General features: G+C 48.9%; 1 protein-coding gene across 2 annotated transcripts in view; it reads right to left on the bottom strand.

The window, feature by feature from the left end:
• The window catches only part of mbtps1 (membrane-bound transcription factor peptidase, site 1), a 188,768-nt gene that overhangs the window by 77,928 nt on the left and 90,727 nt on the right, over positions 1 to 20,113 (bottom strand). For both annotated transcript variants that reach the window (XM_085991177.1, XM_085991178.1), the window contains exon 7: positions 2,392 to 2,508. In XM_085991177.1, the coding sequence (XP_085847303.1) occupies positions 2,392 to 2,508 (117 nt within the window). The remainder of the gene's footprint in view (positions 1 to 2,391; positions 2,509 to 20,113) is intronic.

The following is a 20,113-nucleotide window of genomic DNA, read 5'->3' as shown; positions in this document are numbered from 1 at the left end:
CCGCCTGCTCATTTGGGAGGGCGACTTCTAAAACCAGTTTTCTCCACTTAAGGACGAGTCGTTCGACCACCTTGTAGACCGTAGACAGAAGGGTGATGGGGCGGTAGCTTTTGGGATTGTTGGCTGGTTTTCCTGGCTTTAGGATGACAATGACTTTGGAATGGCACCAAACTTCTGGGATTATCCCAGTGTCAAGGATGTTGGAGGCGAGTTTGGCAAGCCACATCCATCCATTTGGGTCCTGGTTCTTGAGAAATTCTGGGTAGATGCCATCAATCCCGGCTGACTTCCCGGGGAAGTCATGTTTGACAAATTTGCTCGAATTCTTTGAGGACGTAACATACAGGGTGGATAAAGGGGAACCAGTGGATGTAGTGTATTTGGACTTCCAAAAGGCATTTGACAAGGTGCCACACAAAAGATTACTGATCAAGATAAAAAATCACGGGATTGGGGGTAATATACTGGCATGGGTGGAAGATTGGCTATCTAACAGAAAACAAAGAGTTGGGATAAATGGTTCATTTTCGGGCTGGCAATCAGTAACCAGTGGTGTTCCGCAGGGGTCAGTGCTGGGACCCCAACTCTTTACAATCTATATTAACGATTTGGAGGAAGGGACCGAGTGCAACATATCCAAGTTTGCCGATGATACAAAGATGGGAGGGAAAGCAGTGAGTGAGGAGGACATAAAAAACCTGCAAAAGGACATAGACAGGCTAAGTGAGTGGGCAGAGATTTGGCAGATGCAATATAATGTTGGAAAGTGTGAGGCTATGCACTTTGGCAGAAAAAAATCAAAGAGCAAGTTATTATCTAAATGGAGAGAAACTGCAAAGTGCTACAGTACAAAGGGATCTGGGGGTCCTGGTGCATGAAACACAAAAAGTTAGTATGCAGGTGATCAGGAAGGCCAATGGAATCTTGGGCTTTTATTGCAAGGGGGATGGAGTATAAAAACAGGGAAGTCTTGCTTCAGTTATATAGGGTATTGGTGAGGCCACACCTGGAATACTGCGTGCAGTTTTGGTTTCCATATTTAAGAAAAGATATACTTGCTCTCGAGGCGGTTCAGAGAAGGTTCACTCGGTTGATTCCGGAGATGAGGGGGTTGACGTATGAGGAAAGGTTGAGTAGGTTGGGACTCTACTCATTGGAGTTCAGAAGAATGAGAGGCGATCTTATCGAAACATATAAGATTGTGAGGGGGCTTGATCGGGTGGATGCGGTGAGGATGTTTCCACTGATGGGGGAGACTAGAACTAGGGGGCATAATCTTAGAATAAGGGGCTGCCCTTTCAAAACTGAGATGAGGAGAAACTTCTTCACTCAGAGGGTAGTAAATCTATGGAATTTGCTACCCCAGAGAGCTGTGGAAGCTGCAACATTAAATACATTTAAAATGGAGATAGACAGTTTCCTAGCAGATAAGGGAATTAGGGGTTATGGTGAGAGGGCAGGGAAGTGGACGTGAGTCTAGATTCGGATCAGCCATGATCCTATTGAATGGCGAAGCAGGCCCGAGGGGCCGTACGGCCTACTCCTGCTCCTACATCTTATGTTCTAATTGGTGGCTGTCAGCGCTGTGTCCTCCTCTTCGTGAGGCAGCACCAGGCCGGTGGAGCAGGTTCCAGGGTTTCCTGCTGGAATGTGAGAAATCCAGGTTTTCAGCGGTGACTCACCATCGCACTAGTCTGCCTTTATCTAGGAAATCCATAAGTGCTGTTGCTGTATCCGGGTCTTGAGTGGCATTGACCTGTGCCAGCAGTCTCTTGCTCTCCTGGGACCAGCATGGTACTTATTCTTTCCTGTAGCTGCGCAGGATGCTTCTGGTGGCCCCCACTTTCAGCAGTTGTTTGGGGACGGTGGAATTCTCTAGATTGTGTCCGCGGCAATGCTCGTGACGGTGGGCCATGAAGCCTTACGGAAGCTCCATCTTGGTTTCGGGACTGAGGTGACTATCGGCACCTCGATCCCTACATGTACGATGCTGGGTCGGTGTTGTGAGCATGGGAAGTTCTTAAGAATCTTCCGGGAGCAGGTGAGCAGTCGCCCTTTGCTGTCACCAGTCGTGACACACAGTTCCGGTAAGTATTCCTTCCGCCATAGGGCAGACAACTGCCAATTGGCATCAGAACGGCTATCTGGTTCTGATGCAAAAAGGGGTTCTCATTGACTCTGCCTGATTTAAGCCGACCACTTCAAGTCTCCACCTAACTAACAATGTTAAGTGTGCTTAGAAAAGTGGTATAAAAACTTTTTTTTTTTTTTTTTTACATACTTATACAATACAAAATATAGGAGGGTGTTTGACCTCAGCGCAGCAACCTTTCCCTGATTAAATCAAAAATCTCCATACTCTTCAGTAAGAACCATGGCAACCAAACCTACCTTGTCAACAAAAGGATGATCCATGAAGTCTGGTCCACCGATGCTGAGGTTCAGAACATCTATCTTCTTCAAAATTGCATAATTAAAGGCATCCAGGAACCAGGAGGTATAAGAAACCTGTTTAACAAAATCAGGATTATTTATTTCTAAAACTTACGCAAGGTCCACATGAAAACCACGAGACATCTATTCATTTACTTCACAAATCCCTTTCTACAGCTCTCCCTACTTGAACTGTTGCTAAGCAGTCAGTCAGAACACTTCGGTAGAGCCGTCATCATTGCCACACTCTGATCAATCAGTAACTGGCACTTCATAAGGGCTTTATAAAAAGGCCCTCCAGTAACACAAACTATTTCACTTAGAATCCCAACCAACAGACAGTAGGTGAGAATATTGCAGATGCCCTAACTATAATCTTCCAAAGTTACTCAAATCGGCAACCGTTCCATTAGATTGGAAAATTGCGCCTGTCACTCCGCTATTTAATGAGACAGAAACCAGGGAATTATAGACCAGTTAGCCTAACATCTGTGGTCGAGAAATGACTAGAGCCTATAATTAAGGATAGAGTGACTGAACACCTTGAAAATTTTCAGCTGATCAGAGAGCCAGCATGCATTTGTAAAGGACAGGTCATGCCTGACAAACCTGATTACATTTTTTGAAGGGGTGACTAAAGTAATGGACAGGGGAATATCTATGGATGTTATTTATATGGGCTTCCAGAAGGCATTTGATAAAGGCCCTCATAAGAAAGAGACTGTTAGTGGAAGCTGAAGCTCGTGGAATTGAAGGCAAATTATTGACCTAGTTAGTAAATTGGCTGAGCGACAGGAGACAGGGAGTAGGGATAATGGGCAGGTACTCTAATTGGCAGGATGTGACTAGTGGTGTCCTGCAAGGATCTGTGTTCGGGCCTCAACTATTCACAATATTTATTAACGACTTAGATGATGGCATAGAAGGGTCGATGACACAAAGATAGGTGGCATTGTAAGCAGTGTAAATGGAAGCATAAAATTACAAAGATATTAATAGATTAAGTGAATGGGCAAAACTGTGACAAATGGATTTCAAAGTAGGCAAATGTGAGGTCATCTACTTTTGGACCTAAAAAGGATAGAACAGGGTGATATACCTATTAATTCATCCAATGAAAAGCGACGAGTTAAGAAAGTAACTATAGGTTTTTATTGGCTAAATAACAGAGCCCACCCTCATGGGTGATCGGATACAACAAGGAGGAATGCCAGCCAGTCGACTACCTTTATACCTGGGCAGGTAGGTGGAGTCATGGGCGGAGTCAGCAGTGGTCAGCCCAGGTATAACAGCGTGACAAGAGGCGACCTCGTATAGTGATACAACAGTGTGAACAGTGATAACCATAGAGTAACGATATAACAGTGATAACTATAGTAACGATATAACAGTGATAACTATAGTGTAACGATAGTGAACGATAAAATTGGTTTACCACATTCACCCCTTGTTTAGATTTGAGTCCGGCGGGGTGAAGTGTACTACCAGTTCTGGTATGTCAGTCTGTCCGGAGGCCTCGTAAGCCTTCCTGATCGTCGCAGCGGCGGTGTTGCATTATCCAGTGTTAATGCTGGTGTCTGCGTGGTCGGCGAAGGCTCGTGGGGTTCCGGCATGCCGTCTACCTTGGCTGGAATTGGGGGGGTGGTGGGGGGGGGTGAAGGTGGTGTCTCCGGAGTGCCCGAGGGTGCGAGGTCTCGTAAGGAGACTGTGTCCTCCCGCCCGTCTGGGTATGCCACATAGGCGTACTGGGGGTTGGCGTGCAGGAGGTCCACCCTCTCGACCAGGGGGTCCGTTTTATGGGCCCTCACGTGCTTTCGCAGCAAGACAGGCCCCGGAGAGGTCAGCCAGGTTGGTAGCGTGGTTCCCGTAGTCGACTTCCTGGGGAAAACAAACATTCGTTCATGGGGGGTGGCGTTGATGGCAGTGCAAAGTAGTGACCGGGTGGAATGCAGCGCTGCCAGGAGGACTTCCTGCCAGCGGGAGGTTGGGAGGCCCTTAGACTTTAAGGCTAAGAGGACGGCCTTCCATACCGTCGCGTTCTCTCTTTCCACCTGGCCGTTCCCTCGGGGGTTGTAGCTGGTGGTCCTGCTTGCAGCAATACCTCTCGCTAGTAGGAACTGACGGAGTTCCTCGCTCATGAAGGAGGAGCCCCGGTCACTATGTATATAGTTTGGGAACCCGAACAAGGCGAAGAGGTCGTTCAGGCATTTAATGACCGTGGTACTGGTCATGTCTGGGCAGGGGAAGGCAAAGGGGAAACGGGAGTACTCATCAACAATGTTGAGGAAGTACACATTACGGTCAGAGGACGGGAGGGGCCCCTTAAAGTCGATGCTCAGGCGCTCGAAGGGGCGGGTGGCCTTGATCAGGCTTGCTCTGTCCGGCCTAAAGAAGTGCGGTTTGCATTCGGCACAGGTCTGGCAGTTCCTGGTCATGGTCCTGACCTCCTCGATGGAGTAGGGCAGGTTGCGGGCCTTAATGAAGTGGTAAAGTCTGGTGACCCCGGGGTGGCAGAGGTCGTTGTGGAGGGTCTGAAGTCTATCACTTTGCGCGCTGGCGCATGTAATTCGTGACAGAGCATCGGGGGGTTCGTTCAGCTTACCTGGCCGGTACAAGATATCATAATCATAGGTGGAGAGCTCGATTCTCCACCTCAAGATCTTGTCATTCTTGATTTTGCCCCTCAGCTTGTTATTAAACATAAAAGCGACCGAACGTTGGTCGGTGAGGAGGGTAAATCGTTTGCCTGCCAGGTAGTGCCTCCAGCGTCGTACCGCCTTCACAATCGCCTGGGCCTCCTTCTCGACCGACGAGTGTCGGATCTCAGGGCCCTGGAGGGTCCTTGAGAAGAAGGCCACCGGTCTCCCCTCCTGGTTAAGGGTGGCGGCTAGGGCGAAGTCGGATGCATCGCTCTCGACTTGGAAGGGGATGGACTCATCCACCGCGTGCATTGTGGCCTTAGCAATGTCTCCCTTAATGAGGGAGAAGGCTGCGCGCGCTTCCTCCGTAAGGGGGAAGGATGTGGACTTCATGAGGGGTCTGGCTTTGTCCGCATAATTGGGCACCCATTGGGCATAGTAGGCGAAGAGCCCCAGGGTTCTCTTCAGTGCCTTTGGACAGTGGGGGAGGGGTAGCTCCATGAGGGGGTGCATTCTTTCGGGGTCGGGGCCGATGACTCCGTTCTCTACTACACAGCCGAGGATGGCAAGGCGCGAGGTGTTAAACACACATTTATCCTTATTGTAGGTGAGATTCAGCCGTTGGGCCGTACGGAAGAATCTCTCCAGATTAACATCGTGGTCCCGCCGGTCGCGACCGCAGATGGTGACGTTATCTAGATAGGGGAACGTGGCGTGCAGCCCGTTCTGGTCAACCATCCGGTCCATCTCCCTTTGGAAGACCGAAACCCCGTTGGTGACGCCGAAGGGAACCCTAAGGAAGTGGTAGAGGCGGCCGTTCGCCTCGAAGGCTGTATACTGGCGGTCCTCAGGGCGGATAGGGAGTTGGTGATAGGCCGACTTAAGGTCGATGGTGGAGAATACCCGGTACTGCGCAATCTGATTGACCATATCAGATATGCGGGGAAGGGGGTATGCGTCCAGCTGGGTGTACCTGTTTATGGTCTGGCTGTAGTCGATGACCAGGCGGTTTTTATTGCCGGTCTTAACGACCACGACCTGGGCACGCCAGGGGCTGGTGCTCCCCTCGATGATGCCCTCCTTCAGGAGACGCTGCACCTCAGAGCTAATGAAAGCTCTATCCCCGGCGCTGTACCGCCTGCTCTTGGTAGCGACGGGTTTGCAGTCGGGGGTGAGGTTAGCGAACAGGGAAGGTGGCGGGACCTTGAGGGTGGATAGGCCGCAGGTGTTACGCGGTGGGCGGTTTAAAATCTGCTGGTTGTCGACTGTGAGTGGGGGGAGGGGTCCGCCGTATGCTAGCGTGACGCTTTGGAGGTGGGATTGGAAGTCTAGGCCTAGGACGGCAGCGCATAGCTGGGGCAGGACGAGGAGTTTAAAATTTTTATACTCCGTACCCTTAACCGACAGGGTCACAACACAGTTGCCGCTGATGTCTGTGGCGTGTGACCTCGATGCCATCGAGATCCGGTTGCGCGTTGGCAGGACAGGGAGGGAGTAGTGGCTCACCGTGTCTGGGTGGATGAAGCTCTCCGTGCTTCCGCTGTCGAACAGGCAGGTCGTGGCGTGACCGTTTACTTTGATGTCCATCATCAACTTGGACAGGTGATGCGGGCGGGCCTGGTCCAGTGTGACGGAGGCTAGTGTATAGCTGAGCGAGTTGTTGTAGTCTGCGGTTGAGGCGGTAGTCGGGTCTAGAGGCACGGTGGCGGTCGGGCGTGGTGGGTAAAATGGCGTCTCCCACGAGGTTGGACAAAATGGCGGAGAAGATGGCTGCCCCCATAACTCACGAGGCACTGCTGGTGTCGGTTGCCTGGATCAAAGATGGCCACCCCCATGACTCACATGTGGGGATGCTGGCCTCTGTGGCCTTGATGGAAGATGGCCGCCCCCACAGCTCGCATGAGGCACTGCTGGCCTCTGATGATCCACCTCTGCAGGCCTTGGCGAAGTGGCCTTTCTTCATGCAGTTTGAGCAGGTAGAGTTCCTGGCTGGGCAGCGCGCCCTCGGGTGTTTCGCCTGGCCGCAGAAGAAGCAGCCGGCGGCCCGATCGCGGGGATCAGAGGTCGCAGCCGGTACCGGGGGTGGCGGTCCCGATCGGGTCCGGGACGCCGACGCTGAGGTAGGTCCCGGGGGGGTGCTGCGGGGGGTATTGGGGTCGGTCCCGAGTCCCAGGGTCGCAGGTTACAGTACCTTGAGTATGCCTCGAGGTCCCGATGGGCCACTTCTAGGGAGCGAGCGAGGGCTGCAGCTTTGTCCAGGTCGAGGTCCTTTGCTTCCAGTAGTCTTTGCCGTGAGTAGTCAGACCGCAGGCCTTTCACGAAGGCATCGCGGACATTGTCTTCAGTATTTTCTGCCGCCGTTACCGCTTTAAAGTTACAGTCTCTGCCGAGTGCTTGCAGCACCTGTAAAAATTCATCCACGGTCTCTCCTGGCTGTTGCGGGCGGGATCTTAGGAGGTGTCTGGCATACATGGAATTTACCGGGCTCAGGTATTGTCTTTTCAGCCGGTTGATGGCGTCCTCGTATGTTTTAAGGTCCCGGATGAGTGCGAATACTTTAGGGCTCAGTTGGGCGGTCAGAACTCTTAGCTTGGATCTGAGGCACGCCGGATTCTCCCAGGTAGGACTCGAAACAGCTCAGCCAGTGTTCGAAGTCGAGGGCTGAGTTTGCTGCCTGTGGGTTTAGATCCAGGTACGGTGGTCTGAGGGCTCGCAGCCAAGCTGGCAGCTGTGGCTGTTGTAGCTCGGCGTCTGACTGGTCGTTTGACTGCTCGCTTTGCTGCTCGCTTTGCTGCTCAGGGAACGACATTTTAAAATTTAGCCAATAAAATTGATATACCTATCAATTCATCCAATGAAAAGCGACGAGTTAAGAAAGTAACTATAGGTTTTTATTGGCTAAATAACAGAGCCCACTGTAGTGTACGTACCCGTCTATCTTTAAGGGAACTATTGAACGTAACCGTTCACCTTTAAGGGAACTACTTTAGGTGTGGCACTATTTGTTTGGCTTCTGTATACTGTAATACCGATAGTGACCACACCAGTATATAAGTGTTGTAGCAGGATTGCTGGGGCAGATTCGCCCGGACCTTCGAATAGTAAAGACCTGTTTGTTTGTTACTTCTGGAGTCTGTGTATTTATTAACTGCCCAACCCACAGACTTTACAGTGGCGACGAGTCCGATCGTACCCTGCGGCAAGATTACCAAAAGCAACGAAGAGCGTCGAAGAGAGGCAACCGCCCTCGTCGTGCTACCAAAAGAAAACACGAGGCTGCAACAACAGAAAGCAGGAAGACTAACAACAAAAGCTGTATCAGCAACAGGCACTGACTACCCTTCTGCCACGGTGCGGAGTGAGCCGACCAGCAAGAAACAAGGCGGCCGAAGAGACTGTGAGTAGGGGATGGTGTAGAAGTATCCGGAGGATAAGGGCAGAGCACTCGACCTCGGTCGAGGGGGAGCTGTGCCGGCCAAAAGTCGGGTCCAACGGCGTCGGGTGACAGCCGGGCGGCGATCGGCGGGGAAAATCCGGGCAGCGACCGCAGCCACGAAGCGCTGAGCCTGCGAGTAGGCGCGGGAAGAGAAACCCAGCCGCAGCCGGGGAGGGAAACACCGGTCTGCGAGAGGGCTGGGGAGGCGAACGGGAACCGTGCGGGTGAGAGCCGGGTGCGGAGAGACTGCGCGAGAGCCAGTCCAGCGGCTGAGCTGTTCTCCACCAACGGGGTACCCAGGGCCGGTAACACCGAACGTGCGGGTGAGAGAGCGACAGAGCCGGGTACGGAGAGAGAGACTGCGCGAGAGCCAGTCCAGCGGCTGAACTGTCCTCCGTTAACGGGGTGTACCCAGCGCCGGTAGAGCCGTGCGGGCGGGAGGAAAAGACATAGCCGAGTAAGGGGAGCTGTGCGGTAGCCAGCCAGCGGCTGAACCTGTCCGCTGTGGGGGAAGCGTACCCCTTCCACCGGGAAGAAACGCGGGAAGCCGCCATTAGGCGGAGAAGACGCCAGAAGCGGGAAACCGCCATTGAAGTGGGCGGGGCGAGAAAGGAAGAGCGGGAAACCGCCATTTTCGCGGGAAAACCGCCATCTTGATTGACATACCGCCATTGAAGTGGGCGGGGAGAGAAGGAAAGAGCGGGAAACCGCCGATTTCGCGGGAAAACCGCCATCTTAGAAACAAACAAGTAAATAAGAATACTTAAAAGAAATACTGGTGCTGCTCCCAAGGGAAGAAAGATGCCTAAGCGAGGGAATATTAACGACTTTAATTCTGAAATAGAAGACTGGGCCACGTACGTGGAACGCATAGAGATCTATTGCGAAGCCAACAAAATAGAGGAAGACGACAAGGCGATAACATTGCTAAACTCGATGGGGGAAAAAACATACAGGCTCTTGAAGCATCTACTAGCACCAAATAAACCAGCGGATCAGACCTTCGAAGAGATTGTGGCTGTGCTGAAGGACCACTTGAACCCCACACCGCTGATGCTGGCTGAACGATTCAAATTCTACGCAAGAACGCAGAAGAAAGACGAATGCAATGCGGAATACTTGGTCGAACTGCGTAGGCTAGCGAAATACTGCCAGTTCGGAGGGAATCTGACAGAAGCGCTGCGGGACAAGTTCGTATGCGGATTGTCCAAAGAAGGGACGCAGAAGCGACTACTGGAAGAGAACGACCTCACACTGGACAGGGCTGTCCTTATACCTGCATCGCACGAAGCCGCAGCGAAAGGAACGGCGGAAATGCAACTAAAGGCGGCGGCACTCGGGGTGGACCAAATTACTTCAAGCACAACAAAATGCTACCGTTGTGGGAAGACAACGCATGACCAGAATCAATGCTGGTTTAAGAACCAAGAGTGTAGGAAATGTGGCAAACTGGGTCACATCGCGAAGGTATGCCGGTCCGGGAAAAAGACCAATAATCAAAGGAAGCCACCACAAGAAAAGTACAACAAGGTACACAAGGTGGCTGAGAAGAGTTCAGACGAACAGAATTCAGACTCAGACCCAAACAACCAGGAGCTGGGTAGTCTGAGAATCCACAATGTGGGTAAAGAAACGGATCTACAGGCCATCTGGGTCATACTAAAAATAGCTGGAGTCCAAGTAAGAATGGAGCTGGACACTGGATCAGCTCTATCAGTCATCAACCGAAGGGACTACCACCGGCTATTCTCTCACATACCTTTAAGAAATACCAAGTTCGTATTACAGACATACACGGGGCATAACGTATACCCCGTGGGGAAAATAAGAGTCAAGGTGAGAGATAGGGGTAAAGAACACCCAAGAATGAACTTGTACGTATTGCCTGAGGGAGGACCACCACTTCTAGGACGGGAGTGGATTAAGAAAATAGACATGGAATGGCATTACCTAAAAGCCATAATGAGGGAGGACTCGGTGCAAGCTATTAGCTCAGATTCTGAAATGGATGATGATAAGACCAAGTCGAATATGGAAGACAAGGCAAAAAGGGACTTGCCGACGATGGGAAAGAAAACGAAGACATGCAGAAGGACTTATGGTACCAAGAAGAATAAAGCTGCAGAGCAGAACTCCAGGTTGACAGAGAATTCTGAGCCTGTTCAAGCAAAGGATTCATCCAGGACGGAAGAACACCGAGCTCGGACACAAACTTATGTCAAAGTACGACAACAATTAGAGCAGTTGAGTGACCGTCTCGTACAAGAGATGAAAAATATGGAAAAGTTCTGGGACACCGAATGGGAGAACCTGGAAAGACTACCAGGTGTGTGGAGCCGGAAGATGTAGGAGGGGTTCTAAATGAATTTTTTGCATCTGTTTTCACTATGGAGAAGGACGATGTAGACATAGAAATAGGGCGGGGGGACTGTGATATGCTTGAACATATTAACATCGAGAGGGAGGAGGTATTGGCGGTTTTAGCTGGCCTAAAAATGGATAAATCCCCAGGCCCGGATGAAATGTATCCCAGGCTGCTGTGTGAGGCGAAGGAGGAGATTGCGGGGGCTCCAACACATATATTCAGGACCTCTCTGGCCACAGGGGATGTGCCAGAGGACTGGAGAACCGCTAATGTAGTACCATTATTCAAGGGTAGTAGGGAAAAACCGGGGAACTACAGGCCAGTGAGCCTAACATCAGTGGTAGGAAAATTATTGGAAAAAATCCTGAGGGACAAAATTTGTCTCCACTTGGAGAGGCAAGGATTAATCAGGGATAGTCAACATGGCTTTGTCAAGGGAAGATCATGTCTGACTAATTTGATTGAATTTTTTGAGGGGGTGACTAGGTGTGTGGATGAGGGTAACGCAGTGGATGTGGTATACATGGATTTCAGTAAGGCCTTCGATAAAGTCCCGCACAGGAGACTGGTCAAGAAGGTAAGAGCCCATGGAATCCAGGGTGCCTTGGCACATTGGATACAAAACTGGCTTAGTGGCAGAAGGCAGAGGGTGATGGTCGAAGGTTGTTTTTGTGACTGGAAGCCTGTGGCCAGTGTGGTACCACAGGGATCGGTGCTGGGTCCCTTGCTGTTTGTGGTCTACATTAATGACTTGGATATGAATGTAAAGGGTATGATCAGTAAGTTCGCGGATGATACAAAAATTGGTAGGGTGGTAAATAGCGAGGAGGGTAGCCTCAGTCTGCAGGACGATATAGATGGGTTGGTCAGATGGGCGGAACAGTGGCAAATGGAATTTAACCCGGAAAAGTGCGAGGTGATGCACTTTGGGGGGACTAACAAGGCAAAGGAATACACAATGAATGGAAAGACCCTAGGCAAGACGGAGGGTCAGAGGGATCTGGGTGTGCAAGTACACAGATCCCTGAAGGCGGCGGAACAGGTGGATAAGGTGGTAAAAAAGGCATATGGGATACTTGCCTTCATTAGCCGAGGCATTGAATATAAGAGCAAGGAGGTTATGATGGAGCTGTATAAAACACTGGTTAGGCCACAGCTGGAATACTGTGTGCAGTTCTGGTCGCCACACTACAGGAAGGATGTGATCGCGTTGGAGAGGGTGCAGAGGAGGTTCACCAGGATGTTACCAGGGCTGGAGCGCTTCAGCTATGAAGAGAGACTGGGCAGATTGGGTTTGTTTTCCTTGGAGCTGAGGAGGCTGAGGGGGGACATGATTGAGGTGTACAAAATTATGAGGGGCATAGATAGGATGGATGCTGAGGAGCTTTTTCCCTTAGTAGAGGGGTCAATAACTAGGGGGCATAGATTCAAGGTAAAGGGCGGGAGGTTTAGAGGGGATTTGAGAAAGAACTTTTTCACCCAGAGGGTGGTTGGAGTCTGGAACTCACTGCCTGAAAGGGTTGTGGAGGCAGAAACCCTCACAACATTTAAGAAGCATTTGGATGTGCACTTGAAATGCCATAGCATACAAGGCTACGGGCCAAATGCTGGAATATGGGATTAGATTAGACAGGGCTTGATGGCCGGCGCGGACACGATGGGCCGAAGGGCCTCTATCCGTGCTGTATTACTCTATGACTCTGACAGCTAGCTCAAGCAGAGAGCGACCATAGAGCCATCGTGGTCAAATACCAATCACATTCCCCTGATGCTGTTCAGGAACTAGAATATTTACAGAATGAACCAAAGGAAGAGGAATCTTCAGGGAGCCAGGATTTTATTCCAGTTCTTCTCTACGACTCCTTGCAAGCAGAGTGTGAGAAGTTGAAAGAACAGTATGAACAGGCCCAGGCTACAATTCTGGAGGGGGTTAACTCGGCAGCCTCCGAAAAGCTAGTTTCAGTAGAAGCTTATGAACAACTAAAGGTTGAACATGAGCAAGAAGTCCAAAGGCTGCAGGAAATTCTTGATGAGCTCAAGGCCAAGACAGACTCATCGACAGAAGCTTCATCCATAGATGAGAAATTAGAGGTGAAAATCATGGCAGAGCATGAAAGACAGGATGTCCAAGAACTTATAAAAACATTGAAGGACACCCAAGACAAATATGAGGCGGCAATGACCGAGGTTCAACAACTTGAAGAACAGATTCAACTGGGAATCCTTTCAGTGGAAGAACAGGACACTGTAAGAATGGTCCCTGAACATGAACTAGAGAGCATCAGGGCGCAACTTTTCCGAGCGCTGAAAGCCAAAGTTCAAGAGGAACGTAAGGTGGAAGTATTGGAGAAAGAGGTGGATGAAATGGAGAAGACTCTGATCCACCGTGTTCCCAGGGAAGAGTTAACGGTCAACCAACTCCTTCATATGCTGCAGGACAAGACTCTGCAAGGGGAACAATCTGAACACGAGCTTCAAACTTCAGGGGGAACGAGTTCGGAGCTCTCAAAAGTCACGGAGATAGCTGAGGTGGCAACACAAATTTTACAAGGATGCCAAAAGTACGTTGAATCACGTCAAGGTGAACAGAAGAATGTGGAAACCGTTACTGCAGTAGAAGGGTTAAATAGCCTGATAACGCAATTACCGATGGAAAGGAAGGTATTGAACTCACAAATGAGGTCCGTCGTGAAGGAATGGCAGATAACCCAGGAAGAGCGGGATGAATATGAATGCATGAAGAAGGCTTTTCAAGAAAGATGTTTAGGGAAGGAACCACCGTCAGCTAACGTCCAGACGGGGGAGGAGGAAGAAGAAGTCTCTCTAGCGGGCCTAACTCAGGACGAACCCGAATACTACCATGACCTGTTGAGTGACACTGAATATTACGAGGATGTGGTCTGCCCAGCTTGTGATGAAAACTCTCAAAGTGCTGAAATCCGGATGAAGCACTTAAGGTCTAAGGAACATAGAGAATTGGTGGCGCTACAGCTGGCAGCCGAGAAAGGAGCTCCGAGAGTTTCAAAAAGGCAGAAAAGAAAAAGAAGAAGCAGAAGATAATAACTGTCTAAAATATTAGCACTTCTACCATTCCAGGCGGGACATTAAGAAAGGAGCTAAATCAGTTGGAAAACTGGAAAATGTCAAGACAGCCAGTTGGTTGTAAAAGTCCGCACTGCTGGTTCAACAGGACGAAAGTTCAAGCTGTTACGTCAAGAAAAAGGCTATGGAGGAGTCACGCTAGCCAGGTGAACCGGCTACACCAAAGAAATGTTGTTCGGAACGAGTCAAGATCAGAGACTGAATCTATGAACTGTTTCCGCAGAGACTGAACCTGTGAAATGTTTCCACCGAGATTATATTTGTAAATTGTTTTATATGACATTGACTCCACCGAGATTATATCTGTAATTTGTTTTATAGGAAGTTGAAGATATGTATGTTTAACGGGGACTCTGTAAGTAATAAGCTAAAAAAGGAGGATTGTAGTGTATGTACCCGTCTATCTTTAAGGGAACTATTGAATGTAACCGTTCACCTTTAAGGGAACTACTTTAGGTGTGGCACTATTTGTTTGGCTTCTGTATACTGTAATACCGATAGTGACCACACCAGTATATAAGTGTTGTAGCAGGATTGCTGGGGCAGATTCGCCCGGACCTTCGAATAGTAAAGACCTGTTTGTTTGTTACTTCTGGAGTCTGTGTATTTATTAACTGCCCAACCCACAGACTTTACACCCACCCTCGTGGGTGATCGGATACAACAAGGAGGAATGCCAGCCAGTCGACCACCTTTATACCTGGGCAGGTAGGTGGAGTCATGGGCGGAGTCAGCAGTGGTCAGCCCAGGTATAACAGCGTGACAAGAGGCGACCTCGTATAGTGATACAACAGTGTGAACAGTGATAACCATAGAGTAACGATATAACAGTGATAACTATAGTGTAACGATAGTGAACGATAAAAGTGGTTTACCACACAGGGTACTTTCGAAAATGGTGAAAAGCTAAAAACAGTGGAGGTCCAAAGAGACTTGGGGGTCCAGGTACATAGATCATTAAAATGTCATGGACAGGTACATAAAATAATCAAAAAGGCTAATGGAATGCTGGTCTTTATATCTCGAGGACTAGAACACAAGCGGGTTGAAGTTATGCTACAGCTGTACAAAACTCTGGTTAGACCACACCTGGAGTACTGTGAGCAATTCTGGACAGCACACCTTAGGAATGACATATTGGCCTTGGAGGGAGTTCAAAGTGGATTTACCAGAAAGATACCTGGACTCCAAGGGTTAAATTGCAAGGAGAGATTACACAAACTAGGGTTGTATTCCCTGGAATTTAGAAAGTTAAGGGGTGATTTGATCAAAGGTTTCAAGCTTTTAAGGGGAACTGATAGGGTATATATAGAAACTATTTCCACTGGTTGGGGAATCTAGGACTAGGGGGGGCTTGGTCTAAAAATTAGAGCCAGGCCTTTTAGAAGTGAAGTTAGGAAACACTTCTACACGCAAAGGGTGATAGAAGTTTGGAACTCTCCTCCGCAAACGGCAATTGATGCTAAATCAATTGTTAATTCTAAATCCGAGATTGATAGATTTATGTCAAACAAAGGTATTAATAGACCCGCCTTTGCTCCATTTCTGTTGAGTTAGGTCACAGATCAGCTATGATCTCACTGAATGGCGGAACAGGCTTGAGGGGCTAAATGGCCTATTCTGTTGAGTCACATGCCATTTCAGGCTGAGCTCTGAGCCTACACCTTCAAATGCCAATCCGGTGCATCATTATTAAACATACACATACAATGGGATAGTGAAATACTGAACTTCAGTACACGCACACAGCTCTGAATTCTCAAAAGAATTGAAGCCCTCCTTTGCTTAAGGCCATTTAGCTTTACAAGGATTAATTGTCACGTGGACAAGTGTGGATTAATTAAGGAAAGCCAGCACGGATTTGTTAAAGGCAAATCGTGTTTAACTAACTTGATTGAGTTTTTTGATGAGGTAACAGAGAGGGTTGACGAGGGCAATGCAGTTGATGTGGTGTACATGGATTTCCAAAAGGCATTTGATAAAGTGCCACATAATAGGCTTGCCAGCAAAGTTGAAGCCCATGGAATAAAAGGGACAGTGGCAGCATGGATACGAAATTGGCTAAGTGACAGGAAACAGAGTAGTAGCGAACAGTTGTTTACCGGACTGGAGGAAGGTACACAGTGGTGTTCCCCAGGGGTTGGTACTAAGACCACTGCTTTTCTTGATCTATATCAATGACTTGGACTTGTGTATATAGGGCACAATTTCAAAATTTGCAGATGACACAAAACTTGGAAGTATAGTGAACAGTGAGAGGATAGTGATAGACGTCAAGAGGACATAGATAGGCTAGTGGAATGGGCAAACACGTGGTAGATGAAATTTAACACAGAAAAGTGCGAAGTGATACATTTTGGTAGGAAGAACAAGGAGAGGCAATATAAACTAAAAGAGTACAATTCTAAAGGGGCTGCAGGAACAGAGAGACCTGGAGGTGTATGTGCACAAATCGTTGAAGGTGGCAGGGCAGGTTGAGAAAGCAGTTAAAAAAGCATACGGGATCCTAGGCTTTATAAACAGGGGCATAGAGTACAAAAGCAAGGAAGTTATGATGAACCTTTATGAAACACTGCTTCGGCCTCAACTGGAGTATTGTGTCCAATTCTGGGCACCGCACTTTAGGAAGGATGTGAAGGCCTTAGAGAGGGTGCAGAAACAATTTGCAAGAATGGTCCCAGGGATGAGGGACTTCAGTTATGTGATAGACTGGAGAAGCTGGGGTTGTTCTCCTTAGAGGACCTCTATCTCGAGCTCTCTACCCTTCAAACAGCTTCTGGACTTCACTTGCCTGCTTTGGACAGGGGTTCGTCGATGCTCCGTGCCGTCTCCATCCTGCTTACGTCGGCTTTGTCCCGCCATGGGACTTCTGCCTTTGACCCTGGTCTCCATACTACTGTCTTCAATCTATTCCCTGGTACTAGGAAATATTTATCCCATTGATTACTACATAACCTGGCCTATGTAACCTGAGCTTTTCCGTGTCCATTCACATGCGCACTTTGGCTGCGGCTCCGTACCCGAGCCGTTCATTCCTTTTCTCTCTATCCCTCCTTGACCGCTCTCTCCTGTCGTCATGCCTCCTTTCATCTCTCCTCTCTTGGATACTCTGCCCTCCCAAAACTCTACCCCAATCCTTCATTACTCTTCGACCTTCCTACTCTCCTGCTGCCGTTCCAGGCTTGACTCCCTCTTAGATAAGCCTACAGCTTCCCGCTGTGCCTTTCTTGGCATCCTACAAAGGGCCCATCGAGGCACTCGTCGCTGCCTCCTTACGAGCACCATCCCCAACTGTCCCATCCTATTCCCTCACCGACCTTGCCGCCCAGTGTGCCCACTGGGGGCTAATCTTGCCAATCTCCTCCCCGTCCAACTCACCCCTTCCAGCATTGACCCTGTGGACGCTGGCAGTGAGTCAGCCATCACCGACCCTCTCCGCATCTCCCTCCAGAATGACCGTTCACTTGTGAACAAGGCCCTTGCCATCCATGAGCTTATCGTGGATGATTGCATCGACATCATGGCCCTGACGGAAACCTGGTTGAGGGGTGATGACACCTTACCCTTAAATGAAGCCGCCCCGCCTGGCTATACCTTCCACCACTTGCCCCGCTCAGACTGCCATGGTGACGGTGTGATTCTCATCACCAACTCACACCTTGGTCTGTCCCCCTACTCCTCCTTTGATAATCTCACCTTATTCCACCCCTCTCACCTCATTTAAAATTCTCATTCTCTACCGCCCACCCAAGTACCATAAAAATTTTATTACCGAGATATCTTCACTGCTTTCCTCCCTCAGCACCGAGCGACTTCTCATCAATCAGTGATTTCAACCTCCATCTCAATTCATCATGCTCTCTCTCCCGAGTTCACTCACCTCCTATCCTCCCATAATCTCTACTTCCACGTAAACTTCCCAATCCATATTCATGACTGTGGTGTATGTGCCTTTAAGAGCAATTGTGGTGTATGTGCCTTTAAGAGCCCCAGGTGTGCGTAATGCCGGTAATTGCCACTTGGGCTATATAAGCCTGTGTATTGTGTATATCCTTTAAAACCCCCCCAGACTTGCTTAGTAAATACCTATGAACCAACTCCTGTCTTCAGTGTCTTTATCTACACACGGACACTACAGTGGCGACGAAGTGGAAACGGACTTACCTGCAATTCGGCAGCACCTCAAGGACATCGATTCCTCCAGCGTCCAGAAGACTCAAGGAAGTAATAGAAACTGTGGTTTCACCAGCTGGCGGCAGGTACTGCGCTAATCCTTCCTGGGCTTCAGGCTGGGGCTCCAGCGGCGGGCTCTACAGCTGAGACAGGCAGCGAAATCGGAGGCAAGCAATAACGGACTGGGAGGGTGCACTCGGGAGACGGCCGGCGCGGCAACCAGGTCAGCGTTTAGACCTCCGTCGGGAACGAGTCTCCAACAGTGAATAAACGGAAACCACAGTAAAACAGCCTTGTTATCGGTAGCAGCGGCGGGAAAGCGCGGGAAGCGCCATATTGTTGCTACAGAGAAAAAAAAATCGCGGGAAGCGCCATATCTTTTTTTTTTGAAATGCCTAAGTCTGGCAATATTGATGCTTTTGATAACGAAACAGAGCCTAACTTTGGCAATATTGATGTTTTTGATAACAAGATAGAGGATTGGACCACATATGTAGAAAGAGTGGAGGTGTTTTGCACCGCAAATGGAATAGAAGATGAAAAAAAAGCTTCAGTGCTTCTGGATCTAATGGGCGCAGAAACATACAAGCTGTTACGCAACTTAATCACTCCAGCCGAACCGATGGACAAGAATTTTGAGGAGATTGTTGATACCCTACACTGCCAATTCGAGGCAGGACTGGCAGATTCTCTGCAAGACAAATTCATCTGCGATCCCCTAAGTGTAGAAACACAGAAAAAGATATCTTCTGGAAAAGATTTAACACTGGACAAGGCTTTCAGTACAATAGGAGCGGCAAAGATACAGCAAAGGCAACAGGACTTCGGCACCCATGAAATGACACGGGGTTGAGAGAGATGTTATCGCTGCGGCAGATCCAACCATGACCAGAGGGATTGCTGGTTCAAAGAAAAAGCATGCAGGCAATGCGGAAAGATGGGACACATTCCACGTGTATGCCGATCTGAAAATAAAAAATCCACTAACGGGAAAAGAATCAATAAGGAAAAGCACAGAAAGGTACAAATGATGACGGACAGTAGCTCCAAAGACCAGAAGAGCGATAGCGACTCCAGGAACAAGAGACTAAGCTCTCTCAAATTACATAATGTAATTGCCAATGAAGATTACCAGACCATTTGGGTTACCCTCATAATAGCAGGGTCCCCAGTTAAAATGGAGCTAGATACAGGATCAGCTCTAACCGTAATAAATCGACGAGATTACGAGAGGCTATTTTCGCATATACCTCTAAAAGACACATCCATTATCTTAAAAACATATCCGGGGCAGAAAGTATACCCCAAAGGAAAAATAAAAGGTTCCTGTGGTATACAACGGCAAAGAAATACAAAAGTTGTATTTATACATTCTACAAGATGGTGGTCCACCGTTGTTGGGACGTGAATGGATAAGGAAGATACGTTTAGACTGGCACTCCATTCAGGCACTGACTGTGACCAGTAAGGAAAAAAACAATGATGACATCATACCTGAACGATTAAAAGACATCTTGGCCAACGCCAAAGAAGTGTTTCAAGAGAAACTAGGAACCTTGAAAGGCATCACCGCCTCAATAAAAGTGGAAGATGCAGCAATTCCAAAATTTTTTAAGGCAAGACCGGTGCCATACGCAATACGTCCGGCAGTCGAGGCAGAGCTGGAGAATTTGGAAAAGGCAGGCGTATGATCCAAAATAGATTGGAGCGAATGGGCAACACCCATCGTTCCAGTCATGAAAAAAGCATTGAAAAATAACTCTGAGGAACAGAGAAAAATTCGCATCTGTGGGGACTTTAAGGTGACTGTAAACCCGGTCCTTCACACGGTACAGTATCCTCTTCCGAGGATAGAAGATATTTTCGCCTCACTATCCGGAGGGAAACGTTTCACAAAAATTGACTTGGCACAGGCATATCTACAGATGGAGGTTGAGGAGACCTCTAAAAAGTATCTCACAATAA

Source organism: Somniosus microcephalus, chromosome 6 (genome assembly GCF_052327205.1).
Source record: "Somniosus microcephalus isolate GS21.2 chromosome 6, FLI_Smic_1.0, whole genome shotgun sequence".
NCBI classification, from domain to species: domain Eukaryota; kingdom Metazoa; phylum Chordata; class Chondrichthyes; order Squaliformes; family Somniosidae; genus Somniosus; species Somniosus microcephalus.
This window is presented reverse-complemented; position numbering and strand designations above follow the sequence as displayed.